The 24,398-nt window shown below is 45.5% G+C and overlaps 1 protein-coding gene across 4 annotated transcripts in view; it reads right to left on the bottom strand.

Annotated features, from left to right (window-relative positions):
• The window catches only part of TRIM55 (tripartite motif containing 55), a 313,681-nt gene extending 303,972 nt beyond the window's left edge, over window positions 1-9,709 (bottom strand). Inside the window, exons 1-2 of one of the 4 annotated variants that reach the window (XM_063923825.1) lie at window positions 9,344-9,709; window positions 2,486-2,667 (exon numbers count right to left, since the gene is read on the bottom strand). In XM_063923825.1, coding sequence (XP_063779895.1) covers window positions 2,486-2,667; window positions 9,344-9,511 — 350 coding nt within the window. In that variant the 5' untranslated portion in view covers window positions 9,512-9,709. The remainder of the gene's footprint in view (window positions 1-2,485; window positions 2,668-9,343) is intronic. The other 3 variants (XM_063923826.1, XM_063923824.1, XM_063923827.1) reach the window with 3 other exon arrangements.
• Between the last annotated feature and the right edge of the window lie 14,689 nt (window positions 9,710-24,398).

Raw genomic sequence — 24,398 nt, 5'->3', positions numbered from 1 at the left:
CACACAGCTACCTCATTGCGCCTCTTTTTTTCTTTGCGTCATGTGCTGTTTGGGGAGGGTTTTTTGGAAGGGCCATCCTGCGTGACACTGCAGTGCCACTCCTAGATGGGCCCGGTGTTTGTGTCGGCCACTAGGGTCGCTAATCTTACTCACACAGCTACCTCATTGCGCCTCTTTTTTTCTTTGCGTCATGTGCTGTTTGGGGAGGGTTTTTTGGAAGGGACATCCTGCGTGACACTGCAGTGCCACTCCTAGATGGGCCCGGTGTTTGTGTCGGCCACTAGGGTCGCTTATCTTACTCACACAGCGACCTCGGTGCAAATTTTAGGACTAAAAATAATATTGTGAGGTGTGAGGTATTCAGAATAGACTGAAAATGAGTGTAAATTATGGTTTTTGAGGTTAATAATACTTTGGGATCAAAATGACCCCCAAATTCTATGATTTAAGCTGTTTTTTAGTGTTTTTTGAAAAAAACACCCGAATCCAAAACACACCCGAATCCGACAAAAAAAATTCGGTGAGGTTTTGCCAAAACGCGTTCGAACCCAAAACACGGCCGCGGAACCGAACCCAAAACCAAAACACAAAACCCGAAAAATTTCAGGCGCTCATCTCTAGAAGCAATAGCAGGTCTCAGTATAGTACCTGAGTGTGTATATACAGACTTCAGGATAGCCTCCAGCTTTCTATCTGCAGGCTCCTTTAGGGCGGCCGTATCCTGAGACGGCAGTGCCACCCTTTTAGATAATCGTGTGAGCGCCTTGTCCACCCTAGGGGATGTCTCCCAGCGTAACCTATCCGTTGGCGGGAAAGGGTACGCCATCAGTAACCTCTTAGAAATCACTAGTTTCTTATCAGGGGAACACCACGCTTCTTCACACAATTCATTTAATTCATCAGATGGGGGAAAAGTCACTGGCTGCTTTTTCTCCCCAAACATAATACCCTTTTTAGTGGTAACCGGGTTAATGTCAGAAATGTGCAACACATTTTTCATTGCCGTAATCATGCATCGGATGGCCCTTGTGGACTGTACATTTGTCTCATCCTCGTCTACACTGGAGTTAGACTCCGTGTCGACATCTGTGTCTGCCATCTGAGCTAGCGGGCGTTTTTGAGCCCCTGATGGCCTCTGAGACGCCTGGGCAGGCGCGGGCTGAGATGCCGGCTGTCCCAAGGCTGTTATGTCATCAAACCTTTTATGTAAAGAGTTGACACTGTCGGTTAATACCTTCCACATATCCATCCACTCCGGTGTCGGCCCCGTAGGGGGCGACATCACACTTATCGGCTCCTGCTCCGCCTCCACGTAGCCCTCCACATCAAACATGTCGACACAGCCGTACCGACACACCACACACACACAGGGAATGCTCTGACTGAGGACAGGACCCCACAAAGTCCTTTGGGGAGACAGAGAGAGAGTATGCCAGCACACACCACAGCGCTATATAACACAGGGATTTTCACTATACTGAGTGATTTTTCCCAATAGCTGCTTATTAAGACCAATTTGCGCCTAAATTTATGTGCCCCCCCTCTCTTTTTTACCCTTGTTGTACTGGATACTGCAGGGGAGAGCCTGGGGAGCGTCCTTCCAGCGGAGCTGTGAAGAGAAAATGGCGCTGGCTGTGCTGAGGAAGATAGCCCCGCCCCTTCAGCGGCGGGCTTCTCCCACTTTTTATAATGTTAACGGCGGGGGTTAATGCACATATACAGTGTTATACACTGTATTATGTGCTATTTGTGCCAAAAGGTAAACTAATTGCTGCCCAGGGCGCCCCCCCCCCCCCCCCCCAGCGCCCTGCACCCAACAGTGACCGGAGTGTGTGGTGTGCTATGGGAGCAATGGCGGACAGCTGCAGTGCTGTGCGCTACCTTAATGAAGACAGGAGTCTTCAGCCGCCGTTTTTCATCTTTATCTTCCGTCTTCTGGCTCTGCAAGGGGGACGGCGGCGCGGCTCCGGGAACGGACGATCAAGGTCGGGCCCTGTGTTCGATCCCTCTGGAGCTAATGGTGTCCAGTAGCCTTAGAAGCACAAGCTAGCTGCAAGCAGGTAGGTTTGCTTCTCTCCCCTCAGTCCCTCGTAGCAGTGAGTCTGTTGCCAGCAGATCTCACTGAAAATAAAAAACCTAACAAATACTTTCTTTTCTAGTGAGCTCAGGAGAGCCCACTAAGTGCATCCAGCTCTGGCCGGGCACAGATTCTAACTGAGGTCTGGAGGAGGGGCATAGTGGGAGGAGCCAGTGCACACCAGATATAGTACCTAATCTTTCTTTTAAGAGTGCCCAGTCTTCTGCGGAGCCCGTCTATTCCCCATGGTCCTTACGGAGTTCCCAGCATCCACTAGGACGTCAGAGAAATATATATATAATATAATGTATGATGCACAGGAATGTTCCAGTTTTATATCCCTCCTCACTATGTGCAATGTCTTGGCAATATACATTGTTTATGCATGTTCATGATAACTGTAAGTACCTTGTAGATTTAGTTGATTCCTGTTTGTAAATATCAATGATATTTTCAACAAGTAGATTTCTCTGTAATCCATACACCCCATGTCTGTCCAAGACTACTTCATGTCTGCACGATGGGCAGCGGAAACGACCTCCGGTAGCCACAGTATTTCCTCCCCGTGTTGGTAAATATGGATTGGAGGCCTGTTTAAGGAGAAGCATAATGGCACAATTTTCATTACATGCAATTACTGTTTGATACTACATTAACTAGCATTAATATAGCTAAACAGTTCTCAGCTCTGTCCTTAGACACCACCAGGTGTGCATGCTGTGCAAGGTGGAATAAGTAGTAACCATCTAATACATTCACCTTTACGTCTGTGAAAAATGAGATTTATGGTAAGAACTTACCGTTGTTAAATCTCTTTCTGCAAGGTACACTGGGCTCCACAGGTAATGACATTGGGGTGTAGAGTAGGATCTTGATCCGAGGCACCAACAGGCTCAAAGCTTTGACTGTTCCCAGAATGCATAGCGCCGCCTCCTCTATAACCCCGCCTCCGTGCACAGGAGCTCAGTTTTTGTTAACCAGTCCAATGCAGTAGCAGGCAAAAGAGACGACAACTGTTAGTAGCCACATTCATCACATTCTCACGACAGGAGAAGGTGTCAGCGGCTAATGCCATACCAACCCAAAGAAGCTAAGTGCGTCAGGGTGGGCACCCTGTGGAGCCCTCGCAGAAAGAGATTTAACAACGCAGTAGAAAATGAGATTTATGGACAGTTGAACTGCCCATGGCGGGTTAACCGTGGGGACTATAAGCGGTTGTACTGGCACAGGAGGTCCCATAGGGGGTGTTAGTCTAGTTACCAGCCTATTCAATAGCGTGGAGAAGGTAGCCCAAGGTGGGTCATTTTGAACCCCCGTTGCTACAGTCCCACTTGGGGATAAGGATCCCCCGGAACCTGAACCCTCAGCTGCTATGTTTTCCTCAAATGTGTCTGCAGCGCAATGTGGGATCGGCCCCAGCACCATTGCCCTTTGTAGCTAACATATCCGAAAGCTCAATGCAAGGCAACACAGTACAATATCAGCAGCACAATACCTGACAAGAACCCCCTGTGCAGTGTATCAGCACAAACAGGGAATTCAAGAGGTATATGATGACTAAAAATCACAGAGAAAACTACACACTGAGTATATCCTGTGATCTACCTATATTAAATGATAAACCTGACGCACTTAGCCCCCTCAGGTTATAGAATATAGGGATAGCAATCTGAGTGAGATACACGAAATGGAGGTCACACAGCAGCTATATGCACACACACATAGTCACAATCTACAATGCAGAAATTATGACATGCAATAAAACTGCACTGGACTAGCAATACAGAGTAGTACTATGTACAGCTATACACTCAATAGATATAACAATGCACAGTAAAGACTGGATGTTTATCACAGGGTACTTGTACTATATAACCCTGACTAAATGCACTCTTTCTTAACTAACACTGTCAGCAGACATGTAGAATACTTCAGTGTCCTGTAAAATGCACAGCGCTGACATGCAGGCTTTACAGAGGAGGATTTGCCCAAACAGTCCCAGGATCAGCTCAGCTTGTCCTAATGGCGCCCAAACGCTGACAGGGAGTGAGGGAGAGAGAGCGATGCAGCTCCAGGGTGGGAACATTTACTCTAAATGGCGCCCTGGGGCTGGGGGAGGGGCTACAGGTCAAAGCCTTATCCCCCTGCTTGACTTCACCACCGGGTACTGTGGGCTTATATAAACAGTTTATGAGAGAAAACCGACCTGTGCCCTTGCCCTGGTGGTCTAGTGGGGTCCCTGTACTACCACAGTGTCCATGCCAGCACGCGCGGCCCGCCTCCCACCGGCCACCCGGGATCACGATTTACAGCGGGTCCCACCGGTGGGACCCACTTACCTCCTCCCTGAGTGCGGCCACGCGATCCAGGAGATCGCGTGTGACTAACTGGAAGAAAACCGGAGCCTCCGCTGTAAGTACCCGGCAACCAGGGCGCGGTAGTATACAGCGCTGCTGGGGGAGGTGATGGAGCTGCAGCAGGAGATGTCTGACTGACATCTTACACAGACAGCTCCTCTGCTGCAGCCCTTGAAGTCTTAATTTTTCTTTTAAAAGCTTCTTCTCAGGGCTGCTGGAGCAGCCCCCCTGTTGTATGCCTGCTTACTGCATGGCACCAACTACAAAAACTGAGCTCCTGTGCATGGAGGCGGGGTTATATAGGAGGAGGCGCTATGCATTCTGGGAACAATCAAAGCTTTGAGCCTATTGGTGCCTCGGATCAAGATCCTACTCTATACCCCAATGTCATTCCCTGTGGAGCCCAGTGTACCCCGCAGTAGAAAGTACAGTATAATCACACATGGCCATTTGCTGAGGCCTAAGGAAGGGTTTGTGCAGACCTGTAGACAATCGTATTTTTAGGTATTATCTGTATATTTCTGTGCAGTCGTTGATATAAATTGCATAGAATTGAAAGTTTTGGGGGGGAAAATCTGGGTCTATTCATTAAGTTGAGGAAAGCCGTTTCTCTGTGTTTTTCTCAGGGAGAATGCTTTTCTCAACTTTTGTCAATCTAACAGGTTAAAAAATAGGGCTGCCAAGAGGGGGGGTATTAATTACCCAGGCCTGAGCTTGCTGGAGAGGCCCGGCAGGGGCCGGGTCCACCACTGCCCTGCCCCCCTTCTACCTATCAGCAGAAGCAGTCTCTCTCTCTTTCCAACTTTGCACATGCTTTTTTTTCTTATTTTTGTTCCTAGCAGGGCGAGACCACGCCCCCTCAATTAGACCATGCCCCCCAAAATGCCCGGCCCAGCTCTCTATCGCACTGTTGACACCAGAGAAATCATAGATTTACCTCATTTTTTAGCTCAGTGCCTCTTGATGTTTATGAGGACAGAGGCATGTTGAAATTTAGCAAGTTACAGAATAACACAATCTTGAAATGGAGGATCTTACACATGTCTATGAAGGACTGAAAAGGCTTTGCAAAATCCCTTCCAGGTCAAAGGTCAGTGCCCATACTGCAGGGACTGTGTCGCTATGGAGCATAAAACCCTTGCAGTCTCAACTTTATTTTTGTCAAGAAAAGCAGAGATACAGGGCGTGATGTACTAAGGCACATCGCCGCCCATCACCGCCCAGCGCCACAATGCTGATTGCATATGTACGTACATATGCGATCAGCATTGCGGAGGACAGCTCTTCCAGTTAGAGCTGTCCTCCGCGATGTGCAGCGGCTTCCTGACCTCCGGGATTTGGCCCCGGGAGTAAGTCTGCGCATGTGCAGGGTGACGGGGGCGAGTGTGAGGCATGCTGGGAGGGATCTGATCGGATCCCTCACACAGCACTGTGGAGAGTAGCCCATAGGCTTCTATGAAGTATCGCCAGCAAAAGCTGGCGAACCCCGCCGCGGCTGACCTGCCGGCCAGGGGTTAGTACATTAGGAAAATGCGGTAAACGGGAGTTTACCGCATTTTCCGTTTAATACAACCCGCTCACAGATTTTACAGTTTGTGAAGGGTCTGCATAAATAGATCCCTATTCCTGTTACTGCATTTTCTCCACATTATTTATTTAACCCTAGGGTTAACACACCCAGGCTTCATGTTACATTAGTTTTGTCCTGACATTGCAAGAGGTAGCATTATGTGATGAATAATACTGATATTTTCAGATGATATATTTTTATGTACAACTCATGATTGGGATAATTTATGATGCTAACTATACAAGATACAGGGGCATATGTATCAATGCTTGAAGAGTGAAAAAGTGGAAAGAGATAAAATACCAACCAATCAGCTCCTAACATTTTTCAATCATAGTCCCAGATTTATCATGTCTTGGAGGGCGATAATTAGCACGGTGATAAAGTGCCAAACAATCAGCTCCTAACTGTAATTTTTCAAACACATGGGCTCATTTATCAATGAGTGATAAATTTCACTGTGAGTGATAAATTGCACCAGCCACTCAGCTCCTAACTTCCATGTCACAGGCTGTGTTTGAAAAAGGACAGTTAGGAGTGGATTGGCTCGTGCAATTTATCACTCACAGTGAAATTTAATAATTTATCACTCATTGATAAATAAGGGCAACAGCCTGTAGAATGAAAGTTAGGAGCTGGTTGGTTGGTAGTTTATCGCTGTGCTACTTATCACTCTCCAAGGCTTGAAGAATGGAGGTCCATAGCCTGTAATATGGCAGTTAGAAGCTGATTGGCTTGTACTTTATGTCCGTCCATTTTATCTCTCTCCAAGCCCCATTATGTGATACACAATATTCTTAGAACACTGGTCAAACGGGTCTGGGACTCCAGGTCGACAACAAAAAGGTCGACACACCTTAGGTCGACGCCAATTGGTCGACACACCTTAGGTCGACATGGACAAAAGGTCGACATGGACAAAAGGTCGACAGGAACAAGGTCGACATGGAAAAGGGTCGATATGAGTTTTTTATGTTTTTTTTGGTGTTGTTTTCTTCGTAGAGTGACCGGGAACCCCAATTAGTGCACCGCGTCCCCTCGCATGGCTCGCTTCGCTCGCCGTGCTTCGGGCATGGTGCCTTCGCTTCGCTCGGCACAGATTACCGCTCCAATCATAGTCCACGTGATCGTTAAGTATGAAAAGGTTCCAAAAGAGAAAAAAATTGTGAAAAACTCATGTCGACCTTTTTCCATGTCGACCTTGTTCCTGTCGACCTTTTGTCCATGTCGACCTAAGGTGTGTCGACCAATTGACGTCGACCTAAGGTGTGTCGACCTTTTTGTTGTAGACCTGGAGTCCGGATACCGGTCAAACTGCATGCAATCTGAATCAGGCCCAATGTATTTAACATGTTCACAGACATTACATATGCTGGCCATACTGTACACCCTCAGATTATAATGTCGGTCAGACCGACAGACCAATTATCTGATATGCTGACAACATCCAATATCATGGCCATACACTTTCAGATCACTGCAACAATATTGGATGCTTTCAGCTTGTCAGCTAACTGAAATCGGAGCACCAATTATCGGACATGCTGGACGGTTTTGCATGTCCGACAGACCGATAATTACTGCTTGGTAATGGCAAAAAACTGTTCAATTATTGGCGCTATCAGGCGATAATGAGCAGTGTATGCCCAGCTTAAGTACAATAAGCACAAGTATGTTTTACGTTATTTATTTGGAACATAATGATTTTAGCAGAATTTAAATGTATTTGATGTGGAGTTGGTTTATGGTTATTACAGCAGATATTTTTTCTTATATACAGTATGCAGAGAGATGAGTGGCCTCTTGTCTTATAATGCCAGCAAACATAAATCACTTCTATAAGAAACTGAAAGCGGTTTAATGTTTTTGGAGCATTCAAAAATGCAAATATAATCTGACAAAATAAACAAATATATGTATAAACAAATATATGTATAAACTCCAGCACATGCCATGCCCTAATAGAAATGTTTGTTTATTAATTAATTATCCCGTTTTATATCATCACCTTACAGGTCAAGTAAAACTGTCAATATAACAAGGGAGTCGTCATATAAAGAGTAACATATAGAGCTGATATATTGAATGCATACATGCAAGAAACAATGCAAATTTGAAAAGATGGGAGGGTATTTAACCACTTAACTGATTATTTTCCCTTCAAAACCATTCAGAAAATAGATTTTCACTTTTTGTTTATTTAATATACTTTAAAAAGTAACCATGTTGCACTGCAGGTGGGGCAGATGAAACGTGCAGAGAGAGTTAGATTTGGGTGGGGTGTGTTCAAACTAAATCTACATTGTAGTGTAGAAATTGAGCAGCCAGTATTTACCCTGCACAGAAACAATGGGGGTCATTCCGAGTTGTTCGCTCGCAAGCGGATTTTAGCAGATTTGCTCATGCTAAGCCGCCGCCTACTGGGAGTGAATCTTAGCATCTTAAAATTGTGAACGCTGTATTCGCAATATTGCGATTACACACCTCGTAGCAGTTTCTGAGTAGCTCCAGACTTACTCGGCATCTGCGATCATTTCACTGCTTGTCGTTCCTGGTTTGACGTCACAAACAGACCCAGCGTTCGCCCAGACACTCCCCCGTTTCTCCGGCCACTCCTGCGTTTTTTCCGGAAACGGTAGCGTTTTTTCCCACACGCCCATAAAACGGCCTGTTTCCGCCCAGTAACACCCATTTCCTGTCAATCACATTACGATCGCCAGAACGATGAAAAAGCTGTGAGTAAAAATCCTAACTGCATAGCAAATTTACTTGGCGCAGTCGCAGTGCGGACATTGCGCATGCGCATTAAGCGGAAAATCGCTGCGATGCGAAGATTTTTACCGAGCGAACAACTCGGAATGACCCCCCATATACCCCACCCAAATCTAAATCTCTGCACATGTTACATCTGTAGTGCAACATGGTTTTGCCCAATTGCTAACTTTTTGGGTTTGCTAAATAACCTGAATAAACCCCTAAATTTTATATTATGCACATCTGCAGAACAGTTCTCATCAAAAACTGGGGGACAGAGTGGGGCAGCGCGCTCACATGTGATCTGACCGTACCAGTTAAGTAGTTAAATAGGGAGCATTATAATGAACTGAATTATGTCTGCATTATATATTTTTTGATTCAAATACAGTACATTCTTAAAAATCCTAAATACAGCATACTCTATATAAATAACGTTTTTATGTAATAAAAAAATTGTGCATAATAATAATAATAATAATAATAATTTATTATTATGATGATGATATTATTATTATTATTATTATTATTATTATTATCTTTTTGATATTGTCTAGTACATGAACTGGCTTTAAAGAGGCTTACCTGGAAAATGTCGCTGGCACATTTCCTACATAGATTATGCTGACAAGGAAGTATGACCACAGGCTTGGAGAACATTTCCAAACATATTGGACATATTAGTTGTTTCTCCAAGTTATCCATAGTTTGCTGCTCTTTGCTCAAGGACTGGTAAGTCAGAGAGGCGCTCATCTCCTAGTTATTCCAAGGAGAGTAAACCTTAGGAGAAATGTGTTTGGCTGATCAGTTTCCGGGTTTGCTCCCTTCAAACAATTCCTGGACTTGTGTGATCAAATGTCCTGTTGGTTTCCTCAGCTGGATAACATTGTGTAAAGGATTGCTTGAAGAGAGTTCAAGCTGTTTTTAGTAGCACTTAGTCACATGTTGCCATACTGCTCTGTCCATATATGAAAGTGACACAAGGATAGATTCAGGCAGGTGTTGAATCCCAGGGATATCAGCTCAACATTCCACACTGTGGGAATAGGGAGGGCCGGAGCAAGTGGGCAGAGAGACATCTGGAGAGTAATGACAGCTGTCACTAAATATGTCTTTGCTTGCACTCAGCTGAGTAGTGACAAAGTGTTTCTAAATGTAGAGCAGTATATTCTTTAACAACGTGAGTTACCGGTTTTGTCTGCTCCTGGGGCCTGATGCTGCAATAGGCTGCGCCTCTATAGAGGTTTCTGCCTCTCTCTGCACTGAGGCGCACTTTTAGGGCCTGATCCATACATGATCGCTGCTGTGCGTTTTCGTACAGGGGGCGATCAGGTACTAACTGCGCATGCGTATGCACCGCAATGCGCACGCGCGTCGGACAACAACAATGGGCATTTCCGGTCAGCGACGGGATGGTGGGAAAAATCCGATCACACGGGCGCTCGCAAGGTGATTGACAGGAGGAAGCCGTTTGTGGGTGGTAACTGAACGTTTATTAGAAGTGTTCGGAAAAACACAGGCGTGCCCAAGCATTTTCAGGGAGGGTGTGTGACGTCAGCTCCGGCCCCGATCAGCCTCTTCTCATCAGACTGGAGGAGTAAGTCCTGGGCTGCGCACAGACGGCACACAGTGGAGTTTTGCTGCTTGGTGTACTCCCCCTGGAGGTGGTGACTATCTGAACGCAGGAAAGCAAAGTTAGCATCCCAGCGATCAAATCTGAATCACCCCCTTAGTTTATTGTTTATTGTGCAAAAATTTAATTTTCAATCACAACAACGTTCAACCCCCTTTCCCATAGGTAATAATATTTTCTTTCAATCAAGTTTTTTTTTCTCTCCAAAAAGGATAGTCTAGTTTAGGCTTACATGACTTCTATTCATCATGAGAGTATACGGACATGGCTACTGTATATACGGGCAGCGTCACCATACCGCTAGTAGAGATCCCGGACATCACAATGCTGATGTCGGAATCCCGACTAGTGGGAAAATACCGACTCCACAGGCTTTCCTCCCTTTATGGGTGTCCATGACACCCATAGAGGGAGAATAAATCCTGTGACGAGCGCAGTGAGCCACCGAGCCCGCAAGGGGCTTTCTAGCGCTCGCCTCACTGCCGGCAGTCAGGATCCCACTGTCGGTATTCTGTCGGGATCCCACTGTCGGTATACTGTACAGCCAGTTTCCCAACCACCGGGTTTACATACTGATCCCGTCTATACTTTAGGTAGCAGCAATGTATATGCTAAGATTTATATCACTATGCAAAAGTTTGGGGTGCCTTGGTGCGCTATTGTGTTGCAGCCTAAACAATATTTGAATGTGGAGTCACACAAATTCCACAGAAAACAAGTATATAACAAAAACCAAATATTGCTCTTTAGGCGCTCACAATGTGACAATACACTTCCCTTTTATTCTTGAAGCAGTGAATCTGGGATTTCCTTCCTCTCAAATTTTCACGTTGTATGTTCATGAAAGAAAACACAGAATATACACCCCGATCCTTGTGTATTATTGTGAGGTATATTAGATATTCACTCTATATAGTTCCCCAAAAGCCAAAGAAATAATGACGGGGAAACCCCCCTTCCAAAACACTTACAACAGTGCAGAGGGAAACACACGTGTAAAGCTGATCTTTATGGTCATTCATTCAACACCATGTGTGCAAAGAATACCGGGGTTGCCCCCTTCTTATAACACTCACGATTTCACTGATATATATTGTGCACGTAAGGTGGGTCTTTTTTCTTCTCCACGCCTTAATCTGGAAAGGCCATGCACTTTTTTCCTCCAGAAGAAATATATAGGAGAAGGATGTCGTGATAATAACAAACAGACATCAAATAAAATAAAAGCAAAGGATGATCATACCCAAGTGGATAAAGGTGACAGGTGTTGTACAGAAATAACGGGTGACCCTTAGTCTGATCTCCTTTAGTTCCCACAAGGGTGAATCTAGTCGTCCAGTGCAGGCCTCTCCACCAACGCGTTTCGACCCGTGCCAGGGTCTTTGTCAAGGTCTTTGACAAAGACCCTGGGGAACTATATAGAGGAACTATATAGAACTATATAGAGTGAATATCTAATATACCTCACAATAATACACGAGGATCGGGGTGTATATTCTGTGTTTTCTTTCATGAACATACAACGTGAAAATTTGAGAGGAAGGAAATCCCAGATTCACTGCTTCAAGAATAAAAGGGAAGTGTATTGTCACATTGTGAGCGCCTAAAGCGCAATATTTGGTTTTTGTTATATAAGATTTATATCACGTTTCTAGAAGAAGAATGGAAGGACGAATAGCCATGGTAGACATTAAACCTCTAGTCAGGATTGGATAGGGTTAATAAATGTTGTTGGGGGTTTAGGGTGGGGCGTGGGTTAGTGTTTTATTGCTATTGGGTTGTTATTGTTAAGGTTATCCCACCCACCCTTCCCTATTGTGTCTTGTGTTTAACATTTTTGCAGTCGGGAAAGATCGGCAATCCAGCTTCCAACTTGCTGCAGTATGGGGGTGCGCAAAATTTGCTCTCATCAGAAAAAAAGGACTTTGGACCACTGAGCAACAGACCAGTTCTTTTTTTCTTGACATGAAGTGTGTGGGAGCTTCACAAGGAGTGGACTGAGGCTGGAGTTAGTGAATCAAGAGCCACCACACACAGACGGATTCTGGACATGGGCTTCAAATGTCGTATTCCCCTTGTCAAGCCATTCCTGAACAACAAAAAACGTCAGAAGTGTCTTACCTGGGCTCAAGAAAGAAGAGAATCTATGTGGCATTGCCAAGAAAAAGATGAGAGACTTGAGACCGAACAATGCAGAATAGCTGAAGGCCGCTATTGAAGCATCCTGGTCTTCCATAATACCTCAGCAGTCCCAAAGGCTAATATAATCCATGCCACGCCGCATTGAGGCAGTAATTCATTCAAGGGGCCCAAACCAAGGGGTACATTCCGAGTTGATCGCTCGTTGCCGATTTTCGCAACGGAGCGATTAAGGCAAAAATGCGCATTCACATGGTACGCAGTGCGCATGCGCTAAGTATTTCAGCACAAAACTTAGTAGATTTACTCACGTCCGAACTAAGAATTTTCCTCGTTGAAGTGATCGGAGTGTGATTGACAGGAAGTGGGTGTTTCTGGGCGGAAACTGGCCGTTTTCTGGGAGTGTGTGGAAAAACGCAGGTGTGCCAGGATAAAACGCGGGAGTGTCTGGGGAAACGGGGAAGTGGCTGGCCGAACGCAGGGCGTGTTTGTGACATCAAACCAGGATCGAAACGGGCTGAACTGATCGCAGTGTAGGAGTAAGTCTCGAGCTACTCAGAAACTGCTAAGTATTTTCTGTTAGCAATTCTGCTAATCTTTCCTTCGCTATTCTGCTAAGCTAAGATACACTCCCAGAGGGCGGCGGCCTAGCGTGTGCAATGCTGCTAAAATCTGCTAGCGAGCGATCAACTCGGAATGACCCCCCAAGTACTGAGTACATATGCATGATTATACTTTTCAGAGGGCCGACATTCCTGTATTTAAAATCCCTTTTTTTATTGATTTTATGTAATCTAATTTTCTGAGCTTTTGGAATTGGGTTTTCTCATACGTCCTAGAGGATGCTGGGGTCACATCAAGAACCATGGGGTATAGACGGGATCCGCAGGAGACATGGGCACTTTAAGACTTTGAATGGGTGTGAACTGGCTCCTCCCTTTATGCCCGTCCTCCAGACTCCAGTTTAGAATTGTACCCAGGGAGACTGGATGCACACTGAGGAGCTCTACTGAGTTTCTCTGAAAAGACTTTATGTTAGGTTTGTTATTTTCAGGGAGTACTGCTGGAAACAGTCTCCCTGCTTCGTGGGATTTAGGGGAGAGAAGTCAGACCTACTTCTGTGAGTTTAAAGGCTCTGCTTCTATGGCTACAGGACACCATTAGCACCTGAGGGTTTGATCACTAGGTACGCCTGGGGGCTCATTCCCAGAGCCGGCCGTCACCCCCCTTGCAGAGCCAGAAGTCAGAAGACAGGTGAGTAGAAGAAGAAAAGAAGACTTCAGTGACGGCTTATGAGGTATCGCACAGCGATCGCACGCTGCGCGCCATGCTCCCACACACAACAGCACTACAGGGTGCAGGGCGCGGGGCGCCCTGGGCAGTATATAAACCTCAAAAATGAGACTGGCAAGAGGGGACATAGGTGCCTAGGCACTGTCCTAACCCCCGCCAGTATAAAGATTTAGTTGAAAATAGGCGCAGAAATATTGGTGCAATATATATATTAGAGATGAGCGCCTGAAATTTTTCGGGTTTTGTGTTTTGGTTTTGGGTTCGGTTCCGCGGCCGTGTTTTGGGTTCGAACGCGTTTTGGCAAAACCTCACCGAATTTTTTTTGTCGGATTCGGGTGTGTTTTGGATTCGGGTGTTTTTTTTCAAAAAACACTAAAAAACAGCTTAAATCATAGAATTTGGGGGTCATTTTGATCCCAAAGTATTATTAACCTCAAAAACCATAATTTACACTCATTTTCAGTCTATTCTGAATACCTCACACCTCACAATATTATTTTTAGTCCTAAAATTTGCACCGAGGTCGCTGTGTGAGTAAGATAAGCGACCCTAGTGGCCGACACAAACACCGGGCCCATCTAGGAGTGGCACTGCAGTGTCACGCAGGATGTCCCTTCCAAAAAACCCTCCCCAAACAGCACATGACGCAAAGAAAAAAAGAGGCGCAATGAGGTAGCTGTGTGAGTAAGATTAGCGACCCTAGTGGCCGACACAAACACCGGGCCCATCTAGGAGTGGCACTGCAGTGTCACGCAGGATGTCCCTTCCAAAAAACCCTCCCCAAACAGCACATGACGCAAAGAAAAAAAGAGGCGCAATGAGGTAGCTGTGTGAGTAAGATTAGCGACCCTAGTGGCCGACACAAACACCGGGCCCATCTAGGAGTGGCACTGCAGTGTCACGCAGGATGTCCCTTCCAAAAAACCCTCCCCAAACAGCACATGACGCAAAGAAAAAAAGAGGCGCAATGAGGTAGCTGTGTGAGTAAGATTAGCGACCCTAGTGGCCGACACAAACACCGGGCCCATCTAGGAGTGGCACTGCAGTGTCACGCAGGATGTCCCTTCCAAAAAACCCTCCCCAAACAGCACATGACGCAAAGAAAAAAAGAGGCGCAATGAGGTAGCTGTGTGAGTAAGATTAGCGACCCTAGTGGCCGACACAAACACCGGGCCCATCTAGGAGTGGCACTGCAGTGTCACGCAGGATGTCCCTTCCAAAAAACCCTCCCCAAACAGCACATGACGCAAAGAAAAAAAGAGGCGCAATGAGGTAGCTGACTGTGTGAGTAAGATTAGCGACCCTAGTGGCCGACACAAACACCGGGCCCATCTAGGAGTGGCACTGCAGTGTCACGCAGGATGTCCCTTCCAAAAAACCCTCCCCAATCAGCACATGATGCAAAGAAAAAGAAAAGAAAAAAGAGGTGCAAGATGGAATTGTCCTTGGGCCCTCCCACCCACCCTTATGTTGTATAAACAAAACAGGACATGCACACTTTAACCAACCCATCATTTCAGTGACAGGGTCTGCCACACGACTGTGACTGATATGACGGGTTGGTTTGGACCCCCCCCCAAAAAAAGAAGCAATTAATCTCTCCTTGCACAAACTGGCTCTACAGAGGCAAGATGTCCACCTCATCTTCACCCTCCGATATATCACCGTGTACATCCCCCTCCTCACAGATTATCAATTCGTCCCCACTGGAATCCACCATCTCAGCTCCCTGTGTACTTTGTGGAGGCAATTGCTGCTGGTCAATGTCTCCGCGGAGGAATTGATTATAATTCATTTTAATGAACATCATCTTCTCCACATTTTCTGGATGTAACCTCGTACGCCGATTGCTGACAAGGTGAGCGGCGGCACTAAACACTCTTTCGGAGTACACACTTGTGGGAGGGCAACTTAGGTAGAATAAAGCCAGTTTGTGCAAGGGCCTCCAAATTGCCTCTTTTTCCTGCCAGTATAAGTACGGACTGTGTGACGTGCCTACTTGGATGCGGTCACTCATATAATCCTCCACCATTCTATCAATGTTGAGAGAATCATATGCAGTGACAGTAGACGACATGTCCGTAATCGTTGTCAGGTCCTTCAGTCCGGACCAGATGTCAGCATCAGCAGTCGCTCCAGACTGCCCTGCATCACCGCCAGTGGGTGGGCTCGGAATTCTGAGCCTTTTCCTCGCACCCCCAGTTGCGGGAGAATGTGAAGGAGGAGATGTTGACAGGTCGCGTTCCGCTTGACTTGACAATTTTGTCACCAGCAGGTCTTTCAACCCCAGCAGACTTGTGTCTGCCGGAAAGAGAGATCCAAGGTAGGCTTTAAATCTAGGATCGAGCACGGTGGCCAAAATGTAGTGCTCTGATTTCAACAGATTGACCACCCGTGAATCCTTGTTAAGCGAATTAAGGGCTGCATCCACAAGTCCCACATGCCTAGCGGAATCGCTCCCTTTTAGCTCCTTCTTCAATGCCTCCAGCTTCTTCTGCAAAAGCCTGATGAGGGGAATGACCTGACTCAGGCTGGCAGTGTCTGAACTGACTTCACGTGTGGCAAGTTCAAAGGGCATCAGAACCTTGCACAACGTTGAAATCATTCTCCACTGCGCTTGAGACAGGTGCATTCCACCTCCTATATCGTGCTCAATTGTATAGGCTTGAATGGCCTTTTGCTGCTCCTCCAACCTCTGAAGCATATAGAGGGTTGAATTCCACCTCGTTACCACTTCTTGCTTCAGATGATGGCAGGGCAGGTTCAGTAGTTTTTGGTGGTGCTCCAGTCTTCTGTACGTGGTGCCTGTACGCCGAAAGTGTCCCGCAATTCTTCTGGCCACCGACAGCATCTCTTGCACGCCCCTGTCGTTTTTTAAAAAATTCTGCACCACCAAATTCAAGGTATGTGCAAAACATGGGACGTGCTGGAATTTGCCCATATTTAATGCACACACAATATTGCTAGCGTTGTCCGATGCCACAAATCCACAGGAGAGTCCAATTGGGGTAAGCCATTCCGCGATGATCTTCCTCAGTTGCCGTAAGAGGTTTTCAGCTGTGTGCGTATTCTGGAAAGCGGTGATACAAAGCGTAGCCTGCCTAGGAAAGAGTTGGCGTTTGCGAGATGCTGCTACTGGTGCCGCCGCTGCTGTTCTTGCGGCGGGAGTCCATACATCTACCCAGTGGGCTGTCACAGTCATATAGTCCTGACCCTGCCCTGCTCCACTTGTCCACATGTCCGTGGTTAAGTGGACATTGGGTACAACTGCATTTTTTAGGACACTGGTGAGTCTTTTTCTGACGTCCGTGTACATTCTCGGTATCGCCTGCCTAGAGAAGTGGAACCTAGATGGTATTTGGTAACGGGGGCACACTGCCTCAATAAATTGTCTAGTTCCCTGTGAACTAACGGCGGATACCGGACGCACGTCTAACACCAACATAGTTGTCAAGGCCTCAGTTATCCGCTTTGCAGTAGGATGACTGCTGTGATATTTCATCTTCCTCGCAAAGGACTGTTGAACAGTCAATTGCTTACTGGAAGTAGTACAAGTGGGCTTACGACTTCCCCTCTGGGATGACCATCGACTCCCAGCGGCAACAACAGCAGCGCCAGCAGCAGTAGGCGTTACACGCAAGGATGCATCGGAGGAATCCCAGGCAGGAGAGGACTCGTCAGAATTGCCAGTGACATGGCCTGCAGGACTATTGGCATTCCTGGGGAAGGAGGAAATTGACACTGAGGGAGTTGGTGGGGTGGTTTGCGTGAGCTTGGTTACAAGAGGAAGGGATTTACTGGTCAGTGGACTGCTTCCGCTGTCACCCAAAGTTTTTGAACTTGTCACTGACTTATTATGAATGCGCTGCAGGTGACGTATAAGGGAGGATGTTCCGAGGTGGTTAACGTCCTTACCCCTACTTATTACAGCTTGACAAAGGGAACACACGGCTTGACACCTGTTGTCCGCATTTCTGGTGAAATACCTCCACACCGAAGAGCTGATTTTTTTGGTATTTTCACCTGGCATGTCAACGGCCATATTCCTCCCACGGACAACAGGTGTCTCCCCGGGTGCCTGACTTAAACAAACCACCTCACCATCAGAATCCTCCTGGTCAATTTCCTCCCCAGCGCCAGCAACACCCATATCCTCCTCATCCTGGTGTACTTCAACACTGACATCTTCAATCTGACTATCAGGAACTGGACTGCGGGTGCTCCTTCCAGCACTTGCAGGAGGCGTGCAAATGGTGGAAGGCGCATGCTCTTCACGTCCAGTGTTGGGAAGGTCAGGCATCGCAACCGACACAATTGGACTCTCCTTGTGGATTTGGGATTTCGAAGAATGCACAGTTCTTTGCTGTGCTGCTTTTGCCAGCTTGAGTCTTTTCATTTTTCTAGCGAGAGGCTGAGTGCTTCCATCCTCATGTGAAGCTGAACCACTAGCCATGAACATAGGCCAGGGCCTCAGCCGTTCCTTGCCACTCCGTGTGGTAAATGGCATATTGGCAAGTTTACGCTTCTCCTCCAGAACAAGGTGGAAACTAGCATGTATAGTTCCTTAGGTGTGCTGACATCAAGGCTCGTCCAGCTGCAGCAGGAGTTGTCTTTCTGGTGTCAGTTCAGCCCTCTTGGTCTGGCATCGATGATACCACGTCCCTCTCCGGTTGGTAAAGTCCACTGGGGCACCCACGCGTTCCGACCCTGCCTGGGTCTTTCTCAAGGTTTTGCTCCGTTTGTGAATCATTCTTGCCAGACCAAGAGGGCTGAACTGACACCAGAAAGACAACTCCTGCTGCAGCTGGACGAGCCTTGATGTCAGCACACCTAAGGAACTATACATGCTAGTTTCCACCTTGTTCTGGTAATTACCCACTACCTGTATCCGTGTCGGATTTTCCACTACTTTGAATGCCTATACAGCGCAAGCTGTCATTTTACTTATAGTATCGCTATCCAGGATATTTTATGTTCATGTGTATTGTATGTCATTAAATTTTTAACCAGAGATACTGCACTATGTTCTATGTTTCTCTTTTCTTTTCCGGTCTAATGGACTAAAGAAAAAGAGATTATATGAATGTGATTTGATTCCTGATCTTCGCACAGCGCTTAATCAGTGGTATCCTAAATGTTTGTCAATGTCTATGTAATTTGAGGGTGGAGAAACCTCGTTAGGAATACCCGTATTAGCAGCTGTAGACAGCGCACAGATATCCAACCAACTTGTGGTTTTTCTACGCTTCTCCTCCGACAATTTTATTTTAGGTTTTGGAGTCCTTTTTTTTCTGATATTTGGTGTTTTGGATTTGACATGCTCTATACTATGACATTGGGCATCGGCCTTGGCAGACGACGTTGCTGGCATTTCATCGTCTCGGCCATGACTAGTGGCAGCAGCTTCAGCACGAGGTGGAAGTGGATCTTGATCTTTCCCTAATTTTGGAACCTCAACATTTTTGTTCTCCATATTTTAATAGGCACAACTAAAAGGCACCTCAGGTAAACAATGGAGATGGATACTAGTATACAATTATGGACTGCCTGCCGACTGCAGACACAGAGGTAGCCACAGCCGTGAACTACCGTACTGTACTGTGTCTGCAGCTAATATAGACTGGTTGATAAAGAGAAGATGTCTATGTAACTATGTATGTATAAAGAAGACTGAAAAAAATCCACGGTTAGGTGGTATACAATTATGGACGGACTGCCTGCCGAGTGCAGACACAGAGGTAGCCACAGCCGTGAACTACCGTACTGTACTGTGTCTGCAGCTAATATAGACTGGTTGATAAAGAGAAGATGTCTATGTAACTATGTATGTATAAAGAAGAATGAAAAAAAACCACGGTTAGGTGGTATACAATTATGGACGGACTGCCTGCCGAGTGCAGACACAGAGGTAGCCACAGCCGTGAACTACCGTACTGTACTGTGTCTGCAGCTAATATAGACTGGTTGATAAAGAGAAGATGTCTATGTAACTATGTATGTATAAAGAAGAATGAAAAAAATCCACGGTTAGGTGGTATTACAATTATGGACGGACTGCCTGCCGAGTGCAGAGACACAGAGGTAGCCACAGCCGTGAACTACCGTACTGTGTCTGCTGCGACTGGATGATAAATGATATAAAAAATATATATATATCACTACTGCAGCCGGACAGGTATATATTATATATTATATAATGACGGACCTGCTGGACACTGTCTGTCAGCAGAATGAGTTTTATTTTTATAGAATAAAAAAAAAAAAAACACACAAGTGAAGTCACACGACGAGTGTTTAACTTTTTCAGGCAATCACAATATAAGTATACTACTAACTATACTGGTGGTCAGTGTGGTCAGGTCACTGGTCAGTCACACTGGCAGTGGCACTCCTGCAGCAAAAGTGTGCACTGTTTAATTTTAATATAATATGTACTCCTGGCTCCTGCTATAACCTATAACTGGCACTGCAGTAGTGCTCCCCAGTCTCCCCCACAATTATAAGCTGTGTGAGCTGAGCAGTCAGACAGATATATAATATATATAGATGATGCAGCACACTGGCCTGAGCCTGAGCAGTGCACACAGATATGGTATGTGACTGACTGAGTCACTGTGTGTATCGCTTTTTTCAGGCAGAGAACGGATATATTAAATAAACTGCACTGTGTGTCTGGTGGTCACTCACTATATAATATATTATGTACTCCTGGCTCCTGCTATAACCTATAACTGGCACTGCAGTAGTGCTCCCCAGTCTCCCCCACAATTATAAGCTGTGTGAGCTGAGCAGTCAGACAGATATATATAATATTATATATAGATAATAGATGATGCAGCACACTGGCCTGAGCCTGAGCAGTGCACACAGATATGGTATGTGACTGACTGAGTCACTGTGTGTATCGCTTTTTTCAGGCAGAGAACGGATATATTAAATAAACTGCACTGTGTGTCTGGTGGTCACTCACTATATAATATATTATGTACTCCTGGCTCCTGCTATAACCTATAACTGGCACTGCAGTAGTGCTCCCCAGTCTCCCCCACAATTATAAGCTGTGTGAGCTGAGCAGTCAGACAGATATATATAATATTATATATAGATAATAGATGATGCAGCACACTGGCCTGAGCCTGAGCAGTGCACACAGATATGGTATGTGACTGACTGAGTCACTGTGTGTATCGCTTTTTTCAGGCAGAGAACGGATATATTAAATAAACTGCACTGTGTGTCTGGTGGTCACTCACTATATAATATATTATGTACTCCTGGCTCCTGCTATAACCTATAACTGGCACTGCAGTAGTGCTCCCCAGTCTCCCCCACAATTATAAGCTGTGTGAGCTGAGCAGTCAGACAGATATATATAATATTATATATAGATAATAGATGATGCAGCACACTGGCCTGAGCCTGAGCAGTGCACACAGATATGGTATGTGACTGAGTCACTGTGTGCTGTGTATCGCTTTTTTCAGGCAGAGAACGGATTATAAAGTAAACTGCACTGTCCTCACTAGTAAACTCTCTCCACTCAGTCTCTACACTTCTACAGTAACAGTACTCCTCCTAGTCAGCTCCAGTAAATCTCTCTCAGTCTCTTATAATCTAAATGGAGAGGACGCCAGCCACGTCCTCTCCCTATCAATCTCAATGCACGTGTGAAAATGGCGGCGACGCGCGGCTCCTTATATAGAATCCGAGTCTCGCGATAGAATCCGAGCCTCGCGAGAATCCGACAGCGTCATGATGACATTCGGGCGCGCTCGGGTTAACCGAGCAAGGCGGGAAGATCCGAGTCGCTCGGACCCGTGAAAAAAAACATGAAGTTCTGGCGGGTTCGGATTCAGAGAAACCGAACCCGCTCATCTCTAATATATATATATATATATATATATATATATATATATGCAATGATATCAGGCGGCACTCAGAGCATTGTAGATACTGGTGAATAAACGGTCAGACTCCGTATGAATGTGTCACATTCATACGGAGTCTGACCGTTTATTCACCAGTATCTACAATACTGTGAGTGCCGCCTGATATCATTGCATATTTGTCTTCATTGTGGCTGCGAGGGCACCGGGCGCAGTATAAATTGTTTATTGGAGTGCCGGACATTGTGTGTATATTTATATATATATATAATATATATATATATAGCAAGCAGTCAGCGGCACTCACGGCTCCCCAGCAGGGAATAAACGAGACATTCAGCTACCGACGTGTCGACATCACATGTACCAAGTATTATCAGGAGCCGGCGGTGCCGACAGGGTCACTCCCACAGCCGTTCGTGGAAGGAGAACTCAGCCTCAGACATGCCGACACACGTGTACCAAAAATCACCGACACACCGGGCATATAGGGGACAGACCCACAGTAAAGTCTGTCAGAGAGACACAGAGGAAGATTGCCAGCCCACAACCCAGCGCCTAATCACCGGTTCTGAAACACTAAGGAATGCCCCAGACCTGCAGCGCTTTTATATTAAATAAATATATATATATATATATATATGTATATACTCTGTAGTAATCAGCAGCACTCCATACAATGCTATAAATATAGATTAGGCCGGTGCCCTCCGCATGGCATCCCCAAAGAGGATGTCTCCAAACATAGCAAGCAGTCGGCGGCACTCACGGCTCCCCAGCAGGGAATAAACGAGACCAAGTCGCAGATGCAGTCAACGTTTTAATGTTATGAAATAAACATTTTCGTCAGGACATTAAATACAAATAATAACAGTACATACCTAAATACCCTCGAGGCCGTCCGTGGCGCCCGCCGCCCGCCCGATCCACGTCCATCCAAACCGTAATTATTTTATGTTCAATAATGAATATTTCCTTCAATTGCAAGGTTGTTCCATGGGTAGCAATGTGTCTCCCTCTGTTGCTAACAGTTTTATGTTTCAGGTGGAAGATCATTTATTTTTTTCAGATGACACAGTCCGCTCGAATGTATTGTTATATTTAAGGTTCATAGACGACCTGTTGGTCCTCTGGACGGGCACTTCAGAGGCCCTTATTACTTTGATTGATACACATAATCAATCCGTCACCCCTATCAAATTAACATACAATATTGATCCTTTGAGTGACAATTATCTTGATGTACAAATTAGGATTTGTGATGGTAAAATCACCACTAGTATGTACGTGAAACCTACAGATCGGAATAATATTTTACTTCCCTCCAGTCACCATCCAACTTCATTGCTCAGGGGTCTCCCCTACTCACAGATGCTCAGAGTGAGGAGAATCGTGAGTGATGAACTAGAGGTTGAGCCATCTCTCTATGAAATGATCGCTAAATTTGTTGAACGATGCTATCATCTCTCCGAGCTGAATTCTTTAAAAACTAAAGTTATAAGAATACCTCGTTCCAGACTACTGGAACCTGTTAAGAAAAAAACTAATCAAGATAAATTTATTTGGGTTAATAAATTTAACACTCTCAGTCATAAAATCAACCGCACTAGTAAGACCTTTTGGCCATAATACAATCGGATAAACAGCTTAGCTCTTTATCCAATACCCATTTGATGCCTGCCTACAAACGCGGGCGTAACCTACGTGACCACCTAGTGAAAACTAACATCCAGTTTTCTACACATCCTCCATCCACCTCTAATTCCTCTTCTTTTTTGAATCCTCTAAAAGCAGGATGCTTTAAATGTTTAGGATGTGCCACCTGCAATCACATGATTGTAGGAAATAGTTTTTGCCATCCGTATACAGGAAAACGGTATAAAATTCGTCATAGACTAACATGTTCCACCAAATTTGTCATATATTTGTTGAGCTGCCCCTGCGGCTTACACTATATCGGCAAAACCGAATGTACATTTAAGGAACGGATGGCTGGTCATCGTACCTCTATAAGAGCAGCTCTATCAACTGGTAAAAGCGACCAACCGGTCGCTCGACATTTTTTGACTGCCAAACACTCACTAGCTGTCCTGAGACATCAAATTATCGACCACGCTCCCCCCCTTAAATGTGGAGGCGATAGAGGGTTAATACTTTTGAAGGCAGAAGCACGCTGGATTTTTTGATTGGACACTTTGGTACCCAGAGGGTTAAACGAACACCCTGGGCTACATTGTTTCCTTTAAGTTATAATGCGTTATGGTATACATACGTTTTCTCTTGATCTTTTTTGCAGAATTAATATTCTTGCTTGAATGATATAGATATTTGTTTATTTGTAACAGGGCAACAAGGTAGCTTTAGTATCTTACCATCATTTAAGAATATTGTTCTTCATTCATTAGAAGCATATTCTCCTATAGGTGGTCCCCATCTGATGCTTTGGATTTTGGCTGATCTCATTATGTGGGTTTATAATCATCCCTTGTGACATTGATACATATGTTATCTTATTTGTTGTTAGGGACATTTATGTTCCACTATTGGCTCTGGTGACTCATATGTATTGCAGTGTCAATTTTGTTTTGTTTTGTTATTCACCATACAGTTTACTGTGCTGTTTTCTCCACAGGTGTGCCGGGGTTCTCCGTGACTCCGCAGCCGGCGCGGTTCCGTGATGTCACTTTGG

This window comes from Pseudophryne corroboree, chromosome 5, assembly GCF_028390025.1.
Source record: "Pseudophryne corroboree isolate aPseCor3 chromosome 5, aPseCor3.hap2, whole genome shotgun sequence".
NCBI lineage: Eukaryota > Metazoa > Chordata > Amphibia > Anura > Myobatrachidae > Pseudophryne > Pseudophryne corroboree.
Note: the sequence above shows the minus strand (reverse complement) of the source record. Positions and strands in the feature narration are given on the sequence as shown.